Raw genomic sequence first — 12679 nt, 5'->3', positions numbered from 1 at the left:
ATCTGAAATGCAAATAGTATCCGGCTCTTCTTGGAGTCTGGAACTTTCCCACCTCACAACCTCTTACTTATAAACCTAAAAGGATCCATGAATAAAGATGAACTAGGTCAAATCTCCTGACTTGCTTCTTTTTCATTGTGGTATCAGTGTTTCATCAAAATCATTGTGCAAATTTATATGCTTGAGATTTCCTTCCTGGAGCCTGGGCTCTGATACTTTGCATAAGTAAGAAATCTCTCCTCTCGAGATCAGCTCCAGGGGAACAAATGGGCTTTCCAAAGGAGGCTGCCATGGCCCCATGCTCATCCCCATGCTGGGGCTTGGCTGTTGGAGCCTCAGGCCAAGGCTCTCACAGCACTCACCTCTGTCTGTAGCCTGCCCCAGGTGATGGGGTGGCCCTGCCTGCCCAGGGGGCCCTGTAAACCCCAAGACCCTCCACAGGAGCCAACACACAGGACATTGTCTCGGCTGAGTGTTCGCTGAATTCAGCCATTTCCATTTCTGCTGGATGACATCCAGACCCAAGTGATTGCTCTTCCTTTCAAAGCACCCAACAGCTGAAACCCTGGGCTTGTCATGGAAGAGCCAAGAAAATTCAGTCACAGTAATATGAAAGCTCAACTATTTCTCTTTAGGTCCCTTTATATAGCTTCATGAAAGGAAAAATTTGGAAAGTAGTATAAACACCAGCAGTACAGACTCTGTAATGATCAGGTAATGAGTTAAATAATCATATTGTACCAGGACTGGGGAAGTAAAGTTGCAACTCAGAGACACACATAGGCCAAGGAAGCTGGACCACCACAAAGCCTTCCCTTGCCTTCCTCTTGACTGCCTCCCTCAAACTTGAAAAAGCCCCTTCTGCAGAAGGGTGATACTTTCAGCGTATTTCATCCCACATAACACAACAAACAAACAAAACTCAGATAGTCAGGTAGAAACCCTGGAGCATATTTTGATTTAATTGCTTTTCTTTGTTTAGATCTGGATGTAATAAACAAAAAAGACCTGGATAATTTTTTGAATGTCTGTATTTGAAACATGCAGTGCTCAACAAAAGGCAAAAATTCTTACTCCTGTGTAGCACAGTGCTGGGGGAGAGGCATTTGTATAGTCCTAAATAATGTGTGTCACCATGCTTCTGAAAGCAATGGCCCTGCTCAAGGGAGGCTGACCAGGTGGATTTCCTCCTCACTGCATTGAAGAGAAACCCAGGAAAGGTTACTAGAAAACAACATATCTGACAATAAAACAAACAGCAGCACCACAAAATTAAGGGACTTCATGTGCTCAAGCCTTGCTTACAGCAGGCAAACTCACCAAAGTATCCCAACCAGTTCTGCTGCTGGTCTGGCTGGAGTGATGCTGGCATGGGCCATGGCTGGGTGTGAACAGCTCTCCAGTCTGGGGCTGGTAACCCGTAAAAACACTGGAAACCACCAGCCCTGCACACTCTGCAGGAATCACTCCAGTGCTGATGCCTGTACAGCACAGGTGGTAACATGATGTAATTTGGTTTCGTTCCACAACGTAATAAAAAACTACTTTGTTTAGTATAGTCGCAGCCTCGGCTTCATCTTTTGAAGAAACTCCTACATCCTTTTCTTTCACTGACTAGAACAGTAAACTGGTAAGTCAAGGCTGACCTGGGGATGATTATGACTTTTCCTTCCTGCTAACATCGTGTACCACAATGTACCAAAGACCTGTTCTACCTTTGGGACTCCCAAGGATTTTTGAAACCATAGGTGTTGTGGTGTCTTGCTCTTTCTTGTGAGAGATTAAAAAAACTCACCAAACCCAAACCAAACTACTAACCCCCAGCCCAAACAAAAAAAAAAAAAAAAAAAAAAGAGGAAGAAAATATGTACAAAGGAAAAAAGGAAGATGTTCCTTGTGGAATATAATTGTTGATTTGAAAGGTAGTTTTCTTAAATGTTTTCAAAACATTCCTTCTTATGTTGGAGCGGTGTAATTGAGAGTCCTCAGTCCTTTTTACCCTGTTCCCCAGATACTGGCTCAGCGTCAGCTGGTACACGTGTCAACTTTGTTCTTTTTCATCATATTAAATTTGCTACTATTCATGGCAACATGCACCCATGGTTTAGTGATATACACACCAGAATTGCCACGGCTTGTTTGGAATAGAATAGAATTAGGATTAGAATAGAATAGAATAGAATAGAATATTTTGGGTTGGGAAAGACCCCTGAGATCATAGAGTCCCACTGTTAACCTGACACTACGTAGTCCTCCACTGGCTGTATGCAGAGAACAGGAGTGAAAATAGGGGTAGGCTGGAAGTTGTTCGTCAGCTGGAGAAGGAAAAAGGGGCACAGGGCGTCGGAGTCGAATCTCCGCCTGCCTCGAGCACATCACTCCTTCCCCGCCTTCATCGGCAAAACGGGGACCTGCAGTCCCTCTCCCGGGAGGCGGGCGGAGCGCAGGCGGGCGCAGCCCCGCTCGCCCCGAGCCCCGGCCCCGCTCGCCCCGAGCCCCGGCCCCGCTCGCCCCGAGCCCCGGCCCCGCTCGCCCCGGCGGCAGCGGCGGCCCCGGTGGGGCGGGCGGGGCCCGAGCGGCGCGGGGCGCCCCCTGCGGGCGGCGGCGGGGCCCGCGGTCACGTGGATGTGACAGCGGCAGTGCCCGGCCAGCCCCAGTCGCGGCAGCGGCACCGCAGCGCCAGCGCCGCCGCCAGCCCGAGCCGGGCGGGGACAGCGGGGCCGGGGCCGGGGCGAGGCCAGGGGGGAGCCGCCGCCGCGGTGCCGGGCGGCGGCGGCGGGCGGGGGGTGGGCCGGGCGGCGGCGAGGAGCCGATGCGGAGCGATCGCGGGCGGGCGGCGGGAGCAGCCATGGCGGGGCCCCGCTGAAGGAGGCGGCGAAGGAGGAGGAGGAGGAGGAGAGGGGAGGAGAGGAGAAACCTCCGCATTCCCTCCCTCCGCGCCCCGTCCCCCCGCGCGGACCGCCCGCCCGCCCGCCTCCCCCCTGCATGCCCGGCTGAGACCGCGGGGAGGACTCAGCCACCCGCCGCGGCCCCGCCGCCTTCCCGCGCCCCGCCAGCCGCGGACAAAGGGGGAGAGCGGGCAGCCAGAGGAGGGGAGAGCCCGTCCCCACCGCGCGAGCATGGCGGACCGCAGCCTGGAGAGCGTGTCCCTGCCGCTGGAGGTGCGGGCCCGGCTGGCCGAGCTGGAGCTGGAGCTCTCCGAAGGTAAAGGCGCGGCGGGGCGGGCGGCGGTGGGCGCGGGCGGCGCGGCAGCGGCGCGGCACCCCCGGCCCGCTCCCCCATCGCACACCCTCCGCCCTGCGGCCCTGCGGTGCCGGCCCCGGCCCGATGGCGCCCGGGGGGCTCCCTTGACGGCCCCTGCCGCTGGCGGGGAACGCGGCGCGGGGGTTTTGTTCTACCTGCGAGCCCCCCGCGCTCCGCCGCGGCGCGGGCGGGGGCGGCAGGGGGGCTCTGGCGGCGGGGCTTGGCCGCGCACGCGGTGGTGCGGGAGCTGGAAAAATCCGTAGGGATGCCTTGGAGGGGCTCCTGCCCTACCAGGGAAACGCAGCTTCACGGAAACGTGCCGTGTACCTGCGTGGCCGCATCGAGAGACTCCCCCGGAGTCCACGCAACGTGTGTGTGTCGGCTGCAACAAAACACCCCCTGATAAGGTCGTTTTGGACAATACCAGTGAAGTCACTCAGACGAAACGATATATATTTTTTATAATTGCGGGATTTTTTTGAAATGTATAATTGAAAGCTTGTGGTGGCTTCTTGGCGTGGTTGGTTGTGATGCTGCGCCGGTCCCCGGGCTGGGAAGGCGCGCACGCAGCCCGAGCTGTTGCCGTGGCAGGGAGGATGAGCAGGAGCCCCAGCCCGCCCTCCGCTCCTCAGCCCGGCTCCCGCTCCCCGCTTCCATGTGTGTCAGCGCCCGGGCAGGAGCGAGAGGCAGGCAGCGAGGAGTGCCTGTCAGTGTCCTCGCTGATGGGCACTGAGCGACCAGCGTCGTGGAGGCGATTTTAGTGTATCAGATGTAATCGGTGCCTCCCGGAGGAAGAGAGTGGGGAGTATTTATTTATATATACCAATGCTAGCGTTGGCTCTTTCCTGAAATGCAAATCTGCTATTAGCTGCCCCCTCTTTTTTGTTTTTTTTTAATAATACCCCCAAATATCAGGGTTCATTCACCACCAAGAGGCTACAGCATTTCATAGAAGGGACAAATGACCCAGCGTGTCCCAAATTAGTTATTGGAAGTGGTCGATATATTGAGCTGGCTGTCTGTCTTCTGTCTTTTTGTAACGGTTTGTAAGGGCTCCGAGCCAGAAAGTAAAATGCGCTGGAGCCAGTTTCATCAGCAGGGAGGAGCTGATGTTGACATTGTATTTTCCTTTTAACGCTTTGAGGGTGGAGAGAATGAGCTACTGAGATTGCTTGTGGCTCTCATTTCTGTGCCTCCCCCTCCCTGAGGGTGCCCTGTAAACTTGAAGTAAGATGAGTTAAATACAATATTGCCTTTCTGTGATGCACTGCCAGTCCATTGGCCCTCATCTGTGGTAGTGAGGGTGGGAAGAGCCGTTTATATATCATGGTACATGTAATGTTGTCGCTTTATGCAGAAAATGCTTCTTGGTGTGTGTCACATCATTGTCTACACACCAATGAGATACTAATTAAAACAGCTGTTAGTAAATGCTTATAAAAAACCCCAAATCAAGCAGGCATAGACCTTCAATAAATATGCTAATGCAGTGTACCAAAGTTGTAATACAGTTTTACAGTGCAGTTTCTGTTGCTGTAAGCATAATCCAAGAAAGCTCTGAGGAAGTGGGACATGGTTTGAAATTGGGCATCTGTATCTGCACTGCTGTAAATTCCCTGCAGCTAGATCTGGAATGAGTTTAGCCCACTGACAATATCTTTCCTTATTTAACTGGTGTTACACCCGGCGGACGGAGTGGCTCATGTGTTCTGGCTGTGGCAGCCTAAAGGATCAGTTGGAACTGGGAGGCAGGTAAAGAACAGGCAACATCACATTTTCTTTGTCTTCCCCCAGGCTGCTCTTGGTGTGTTCTTAGTCAAGAACATGACAGTGTTCAGTGCCTGAGAAAATGAAATAATTTACTGCTTAAAGCTCCTACCTTTAGGCAAGTTGCAACTGCTGGCCTGTTCTCAAAATTAGTCCCTACCGAGAGTGGGATCAGTAATTTGTACAGTTTTATTGTGCTGTAGAAGTCTTCTCATACTCTGGCCATGCTACTCTTGAGTTAGATGGTTTTCAAGGCAACTTTGTGTCTCTTTACACCCTGAGCGTGCAGTATCTTATGCTTGTGCTTTGCTCGAGCGTGATGAGCCGAACCACTGCCTTTATTCACTGAGATACATTTAGGCAAGTCCATAAAAGTTCACAAGATTGAGGTTTTACCACGTGTTCTGCTCATGATGTGTTAGGGTGTCTCTGCTGCCTTTGTGAAGCAGGAGACTTTTGAAGGCAATAGGCAACTGCATGCTTAAATATGTATTTGGGTCTCATCGATAACATTGGGAGCAGAGTGACTGCTGTAATTTATGCCCCTTTTAAAGTGCTTTCCCGAGTCTGACTTGCTAGGAAGATGTTTTTTCAAGTGCTGCATTTCTGAAACGTATTTGTTGTATTGAGTGTGAGTTTTTTATTTTTGCATGCTGTGGGTCTTCGAGCTGCTGCTTGCACCCAAGCCACGTGGTTCTCTGGTGCCAAATCCTGCTATGGACAGTGAAGCTTTAGGAACAGCTTCTGAAAGAGAGCTGCTGCTTTGTAGGAGAGAGAGGGGCACCAGCAGGATTATTGCGTGGTTATTCCTCGGCTGTGAGCTAAAGCTGTCTCCTTCCTAGCTCTAGGAAGTGTGATAGCGTGGGTCCTACCCACGCAGTCCATCTTGAAACTGAACATAAGATAGCTGGCGTCCCTGTGCCCAGACCTGGTTACTGTGCCACTAGCACAGCAGGCACTGTGCAGGTGTTGTAATCACAGTCCTCACTGGTAGTCATCATCACATATTTCAATTTGGCCGTGGTATTTTTCCCCCCCCGGTGTAGCCAAAATCTGAGTTCCTTGTTCAGCTGCACACTGGCACTCGGCATAGCCTCACTGGCAGCAGGGATGTGGCAGGAGAGCCTCAGGAAGTGTCTGCTGGGCAGATAGCACGTGCTTTGTAACCCATGGAGCAAAGTGCCTTTTTTTTTTTTTTTTTTAAAGCAGCTGGCACTGCTTGTTTGTTGAAAGGGAGGAGGAAGGTCAAGAAGGCATTTAATGGTGTTCTGCAAAGTTTGTGACAATAGTAACCTGTTGGTTATTGTGGGCAAGCCACATGCCTTCCACCTCCCCTTTGCTGTGGTCTGAATAGGCTTTTTTTTTGGTTTAAACAATGCTATTTAAAAGGTACTATGGATGCAAACGAGAATAACCATGTTAGATTTTATTAGTTTCTTTAGTATGGCTTGGAAGGTGAAGATCAGCCAGCTCAGAAATACTTTGCAGGTTCCTCTGTGTCTGTGTGCAGGTTGCCTGCCTCACAAGGAGCGAGTGCCAGAGGTAGCCTGACACTCTGAAGAGTGTTGAGAATGACGTTCATGGTGATGTGGTGGTGTGTAGTGTTATATTTATTCAGCTTAAAGCATCAACAGCACACTTCTTGTTGGTGTTTTCACTTCATTTTGGGAAGGGGAAATTGCTGCTGTGCTTCTCAGGACATAGGGTCTCAACAGCACTTTAAATTTTATAAATATTGGAAGTTGTGGAATCATCCTTGATCCCAGATGTTCTGGAGACATTTGTTTTGATGTGTTTGAGTGAATGTGCTTGATGCTGGTATGTTACATACATGTTCTTTGACACTCTGGTAGTTTCCCTGAGCTACTAAAGCTTGCATTGAGCAGAAGTAGCCCTTCTAGGCTGATGCAATCAACATGTCACTCTGCAGTAGCTGTTCTTCAGGGCTGCTTAGGATTTTATGAGGTTTTAGTTTTCTAACGATGTATAAAATTGTACTGGGTAGAAATAGATGAATCATCCTGTTTTTTAGAATAGCTTGGGGGCTGTTAACTGAAGAACTGATTAAATAAAACCAGGAGTCCTGAAGTTTGCTGTCTTATTAAAAAAAAAAGTAATTCTACAACCCCTCCATTCTTAAAAATACTTAAGAATTAAAAAAATGCCCCCTCCCCCTTTTCTCATTTTGCCCTCAATTTAAGGGTGTACAAGGTTAAATTACCCTTCCAATTATTTTGTGAACCAAAATTAATTGGAGAAAGATGCTCTATATTTCTTCCAGTATTTTATCCAAGTGCCAGATAACATAGCAGAAACACTTAAAGAACCACAGACACCGCATGGAAAATGTGAAAACCATCCTGTTCAGAAACTATTCTCCCTAAATTCCTTATTATACTTCCAGTCCTCCTTCTTTTTAAACATGTGAGGTATAGCAGGTTTCTTGTTTTGAAAGTCTCAACTTTTCTCCAAAGAGCACTTTCAAAAATAGTCTCTGCAGATCTTTAATAAGTGATTACTTATTCCCAAAGGCTCTGGACGTGCAGTCACCTAATTAATTTGGTCCTCTGCTTTCACTGTATTGACTGGCTCAATTATATTTGGTAATATTGCTTGGGTTGATTGAGTTACTCTCTGGCCAGGTTTATTATTTTATTAGGTATTAGTTATGTCTTTTGTTGTCTGCATGTAGTTGCTGGGTTGGGACCAGAGATGTGTAGTTAACTTCTCCAGTTATTATTTCTCCCTAACATTTGCCAGCTGAGTCTTCATTCACAGAGAGGTTTTAAAGTGTGAAAATTTCAGTAACTAGCACACCTCTGTGATTTGGGACACAAAGTCATCCTTTTAATTCACTCCTTGAGAGATAGTGCTCTGCTTAGCAAGTGAGTATCACCTGTGAAATGACAGAGTGTTAATACTTCCTGAGTTTAGGTGAGAAATGAACTAAGAAATTCAATACTCACATTTACTTCTCGTTGTTTTTTGAGCTGTTAGGATGCAGCTGGCTCATGTCAGTTATTTTTTCTGACACAGAGAGGACTAATTTACGCAAAATACATAAGGCTGAAATTTTCATGTAAGTTATATGGAAGACTAGGGCTTTAAGAAAATATACTGGATATCATGTGAATTATGATGAAATCAAGAGCACTGTCAACAGAAACCTTTTTTTGTAAGATGAAGCTCCTCTCGTCAGCTATTTTGTTTCTCTGATCATGCTCAAGTTGGAGAGGGACAAAAACTTGATGATTTTAAAAACAGATTCAATTCATTAATGAGTTAACCATTTGTATTTTAAGGCACTGGAATTTGAAGAATTCCTTTTTTAATTTAAAATATTTTTTATTTGCCTCTTTCACTGTGCTATTTGGACTTAAGGGCTTTTAGTGGGTGTCAAAAGAATTCTCAGCCACTCATTCAGTTGAAGTACATGGTAATGCCTTGTAAAACAGTCTATGCAAATCTCCAGGATGTTCCCAGAACAGCTGTCCTGAAGGCATGCTGTAAATATACCTTCACTGCCAGCTGATGTTGAGCAGCACTGATGCCCAAGGGTTACACTTAATAGATCATGCAGATGATCTTTACTGTATTACACAACTGACATACTCTAAACACTTTTCCCAGGGATGTGTGAAAGTTGCCAAGGGGGTGTCAGTTTTATAGGCAAAGCAGGGAGTAAGCAATGTGTTTCTAACGAGAACACACACTGCAAGGTGCTGCCCTTTGCAGCTCTAGGGTACGTCTGTGTGGTTGGGCTGCACAGAGCAGGGAGCAGGAGCCAGCACTGCTTCCCTTTGCCAAACCTGTGTACACCTATGGCTTCGAGTCAATGTGCTGCCTTTCCCTGGAAGGGTGTTGACCTGCCTTTGTTATCCATCAGAAGGGGAATGCAGTCATTCTCATTCCAGCAAACCAAATATCCTTTGGTATCAGAGGAATTCAGGTTTAGCACACCTCTTTCCTTTGTATTTAATTTTTCTCCAGTTAAAGCATTTGCATGCCATATTAAAGCAGAGATAATAAACTAATTTTTGATGCAGGGTTTGGATTAGGAACAGCAAAAAGATCACTATTTCTCTGAAGGGATATCAGCAGATTCCTTTAGGTCTTCCTAGCTCAGAATGGATGTTTGTGGTATCATATAGAGAATCCTAAATGTACCATAGCTCTCCTATACTTAAAAATGCATTGACTGCGCTTTAATTTTTTAAGAGGCTATTTGTATAACGCGTCAAGCAGGACATATAATTTTTTAAAAATAACTGCTTTAATTCCCCAGCAACTGTCAGACAAGATGAGTCACTGCAGTGTAAGAATTCACCACAGCGCATCACAGATTTGACACAAACTCTTAATCCATGTAAAATTATGCATGTATATTCCCCTATCTTCCCAGTGGGTGAGCTTCATTTTTGCCAAACTCATGATGATCCTATTCTGCCTTCTTTCTTCCCCAGCCTCCTTTTTTTTTTCCCCTTTTCTTCTTGAGAACCTCCTTGCAGTCAGTAGCCACAGCATGGGGTCTGGATGGAGCAGTCTTTTCCTGGCTTATGAGGAGCCCTTCCTGATTGTTAACCACAGCTCCTGGTTCTCTCCTTGACTGTGGTGGTGCGGGGGCATTTCCAAAACATGATTGCTCTCTGCAGAATTCTGGTCTTTCCCTGTATTACTAGGATAAACATACACTAAAAAATGGGAACTGGTTTTATTTAACTCCACTTGGTGCAGTGCATTGGAGAATTGCTCATTTTAGACCTGTGTAAATAAGTATTTTTTTTTGGTTTTTTTTCTGCCCAGTAATCTTAGCTAGGGCTTCTAATTGCTAGCCAGTATTATTTATCACTAGGATTAAGTACAACTTCAAAACAGGTATAAAACATACCGGGGACACCATCATATTCTGCAATAAACCAGCAAATATAGGAGTAGAAATACTTAAAGCAATACAGCTTGAGACAGATGCTGGGAAGACCGTGGCCATGGCTTTAGCGGGAGCCTCTTGCCACAGAAGAGGAGGTTTCTGCCTTAAAGCCATGTGAAATCCTAGCAGGGCTCTCTGTGCATGGCTCTCAGGGGATGGAGGGAGGTGCTTCTTGCAGTCCCTTTTTGGAGAGCAGAGTCATTTGCTGGTTCCTGGCAGTTTGGTAGGCGTAGTCTATTTGACGCATAACCTGCAGTGCTTAGAGCGGCATCGAGTGCTGGGGTGTGGATAATTCCACATTATTTTACAACACAAGTTGATGTTGAAAAGTATATGATGTCTCAGTGATCTCTTTTTAAGACTATTGTGTTAAGTGGTTGGATAACTAGAGAAAGGACTCTCACGAAGGATCTTGATAACTTGGAAGAGAAGGTGTTTCCTCTGACTTTTGATGGGGCTGTTTGATTTCCAAAGACTGGATCATACATATACTGTCATTTAGGATGCTTAAGGGGGTTTTTGCTTTTATGTGCATGGCTGGGTCTGCAGAATGATGGCAGTGGAGGGGACAGAGGGATTCTTCAAGTGTTGTCTGCTTATGTAAGTAAAAATGGATGTTAGGACTTGTTTGGTCCTATTTCTTTCTGGATCCAGAGTCCGTATCTCCAAACTGTGACATCTGCAGTTTCTTCATTCAAATCTTGGCTTGCTCTGTATGTAGGATTAAAATATCAAAAAAAGATCTTGTAAGCCTGGTCTGGTAAGAGCTGCTCAGAAGCCAGAAAAATGTTTCTTAATGAACTCTGTGACAAATACTGAAGCGTAAGTAATGGAGCCTGATTTTTCACTGGTGGGCTGGTGGTTGAAAGTTTGCCTAGACCAGCAAAAGTTCAGAGACTTTTGGTTGGTGTAGGGACCCAAACAAACTCTTTTTCCTACTGTGTGGATGTCCATGTGTCCATAAACAGCCTGGCAAAATAGAGAGACCGTAGCAACAGTCTCCTGAGAGAAAGCAGCCCTGGACTATTCCATCTGCGTGGACCCTCCAGAAGGAGTTAGGTGTTCACAGGATGGCCACAGGGCTGTTGCATCTATCACTGCCATTAATGGGAAAACGGGCCGACCTGGTCTTTGGACTTCTCGTATCACACTACAGAACTGTTCTGGAATTGTACAGAAAATTTCCTTCTGGTAATAGCGAATAATAAAACTTCACCTTTTTTCTTTTGAGGGGATATCTTTAGTTGTATTAAGTCATATTTTTTGTTGTTATAATTGCAAGGAGAATGAGCAAAATTTAGAATTTTGTGTGTCATGCCTGTTATCCTTATTGAAAGAGATATTCAAATAATCAAGTATTTTTGGTGAATAATTGAACAATTATAATTGTCATTGTGGTGACATGCAAGCAGTTCAAATTTAGTGAAGAATCTTGAAATAAAAATTGTGTTTGAAATGCTAGATTTCTTTGACAGATGCCTGAGGATGAACAAACAACATTTACCTAGTGAAACACCACAATGTAGGAATATCCCTGCTCTTCCCTGAGTGATGATAATGGCAAACCCCCTTGCTGAATTTGCTGGAAGAGCTTAGTTTCATTTGCTATACTTTTTTAGTCTGAAAAAATAATGATTATGTTCTCTAGAAAATGCTGTAGGTTTTCTGAGTGTTGTGAAATGAAGGGTTAACCTTTTTTAGGAAAAAGTGCTGTTGGGCTGTGAGTGATTTTTACTTGTGAGAGGGAAAATAACAGGCAGTACTTTTAATTTACTCTACTTTAAATTGGCTCCATGTTGTAATAGAAAAAAGTTGATTTGTTGTGTTGAGAAACAATGGGACTATCAGCAGGTAAATTTAATCTTCTTTTTTTTTAATGATGAAAAAAGTCTTGTGTTTTATGTTTATGAATTTTATGCTGTTAAAGTTTGACACATCCCAGTCACAAGGTTATATCCATGTCTCTTACAAACTGACTGACTCTTACAAGCTGACTTCAGTCATCTGAGTATCCATACCACAGACTTGGGAGAATTGGACAAGCAGTTCAGAAGAGATCTGGAGGAGTGACCAAGAATAGAGGCTTGGACTCTGAGGATTAAAGCAGTCTTAATAAACACTGTTTACCAGGAGAAAAATTGGAGTTTATTTTGATTATTTGAGAAGCCTTGTGTTGGGGATGGAGGAATACTTTCTCGTACCACAAAGCATTAGCAGTCCAAAACACGAGAAGATTGAACTCCTAGGAATGGAAATTAGACAAATGGAGGTTGAAGATAAGACAGAAAATATTAATAGTGCTAGATAAACACTGAAACACTTGCATAGAAGAGAAGACTCAACAGCTTTCTAAAAAAAAATCTACCCACAAGCAGAACTGATGGAAGGCTCCTTCCTAAGACATAATAAATGTAAGAAGTTTGTGTGTGTACATAGGTATGTAAACCACAGAAGCTACCCTTGACCAGAAATATACTGGTTTAAGTACTTTTGTAGTGGCATTTTATAAATGTTTTAGTCCAATATTATGATATATGTTTTCCTGGTAACTCCAAAAGGCACTGCAACGTCTTAGAATTTCAGGTTTAGTATGTTTTCAGTATTTTACTAGAGATGACTTGACATTTACTTGCAGGAGTAATTTGTTTTAAGTCAATATTGAACACTGTAAGGATGTGCATACATTACAGTTTGAGAGGGTATCAAAGGCAACCGCTGTGATAATACTTGCTTAAATACTGG

General features: G+C 45.5%; 1 protein-coding gene across 5 annotated transcripts in view; it reads left to right on the top strand.

Moving 5' to 3' along the window:
* The first annotated feature begins 2829 nt into the window (after window positions 1-2829).
* The window catches only part of DIP2C (disco interacting protein 2 homolog C), a 312763-nt gene continuing 302913 nt past the window's right edge, over window positions 2830-12679 (top strand). For 2 of the 5 annotated variants that reach the window (XM_048329106.1, XM_048329035.1), the window contains exon 1: window positions 2837-3204. In XM_048329106.1, the coding sequence (XP_048185063.1) occupies window positions 3120-3204 (85 nt within the window). In that variant the 5' untranslated portion in view covers window positions 2837-3119. Of the gene's footprint in view, window positions 3205-12679 lie in introns of all 5 variants that reach the window. The other 3 variants (XM_048286147.1, XM_048328952.1, XM_048329193.1) reach the window with 3 other exon arrangements.

This window comes from Corvus hawaiiensis, chromosome 1, assembly GCF_020740725.1.
Source record: "Corvus hawaiiensis isolate bCorHaw1 chromosome 1, bCorHaw1.pri.cur, whole genome shotgun sequence".
In the NCBI taxonomy this organism is placed as follows: domain Eukaryota; kingdom Metazoa; phylum Chordata; class Aves; order Passeriformes; family Corvidae; genus Corvus; species Corvus hawaiiensis.
Note: the sequence above shows the minus strand (reverse complement) of the source record. Positions and strands in the feature narration are given on the sequence as shown.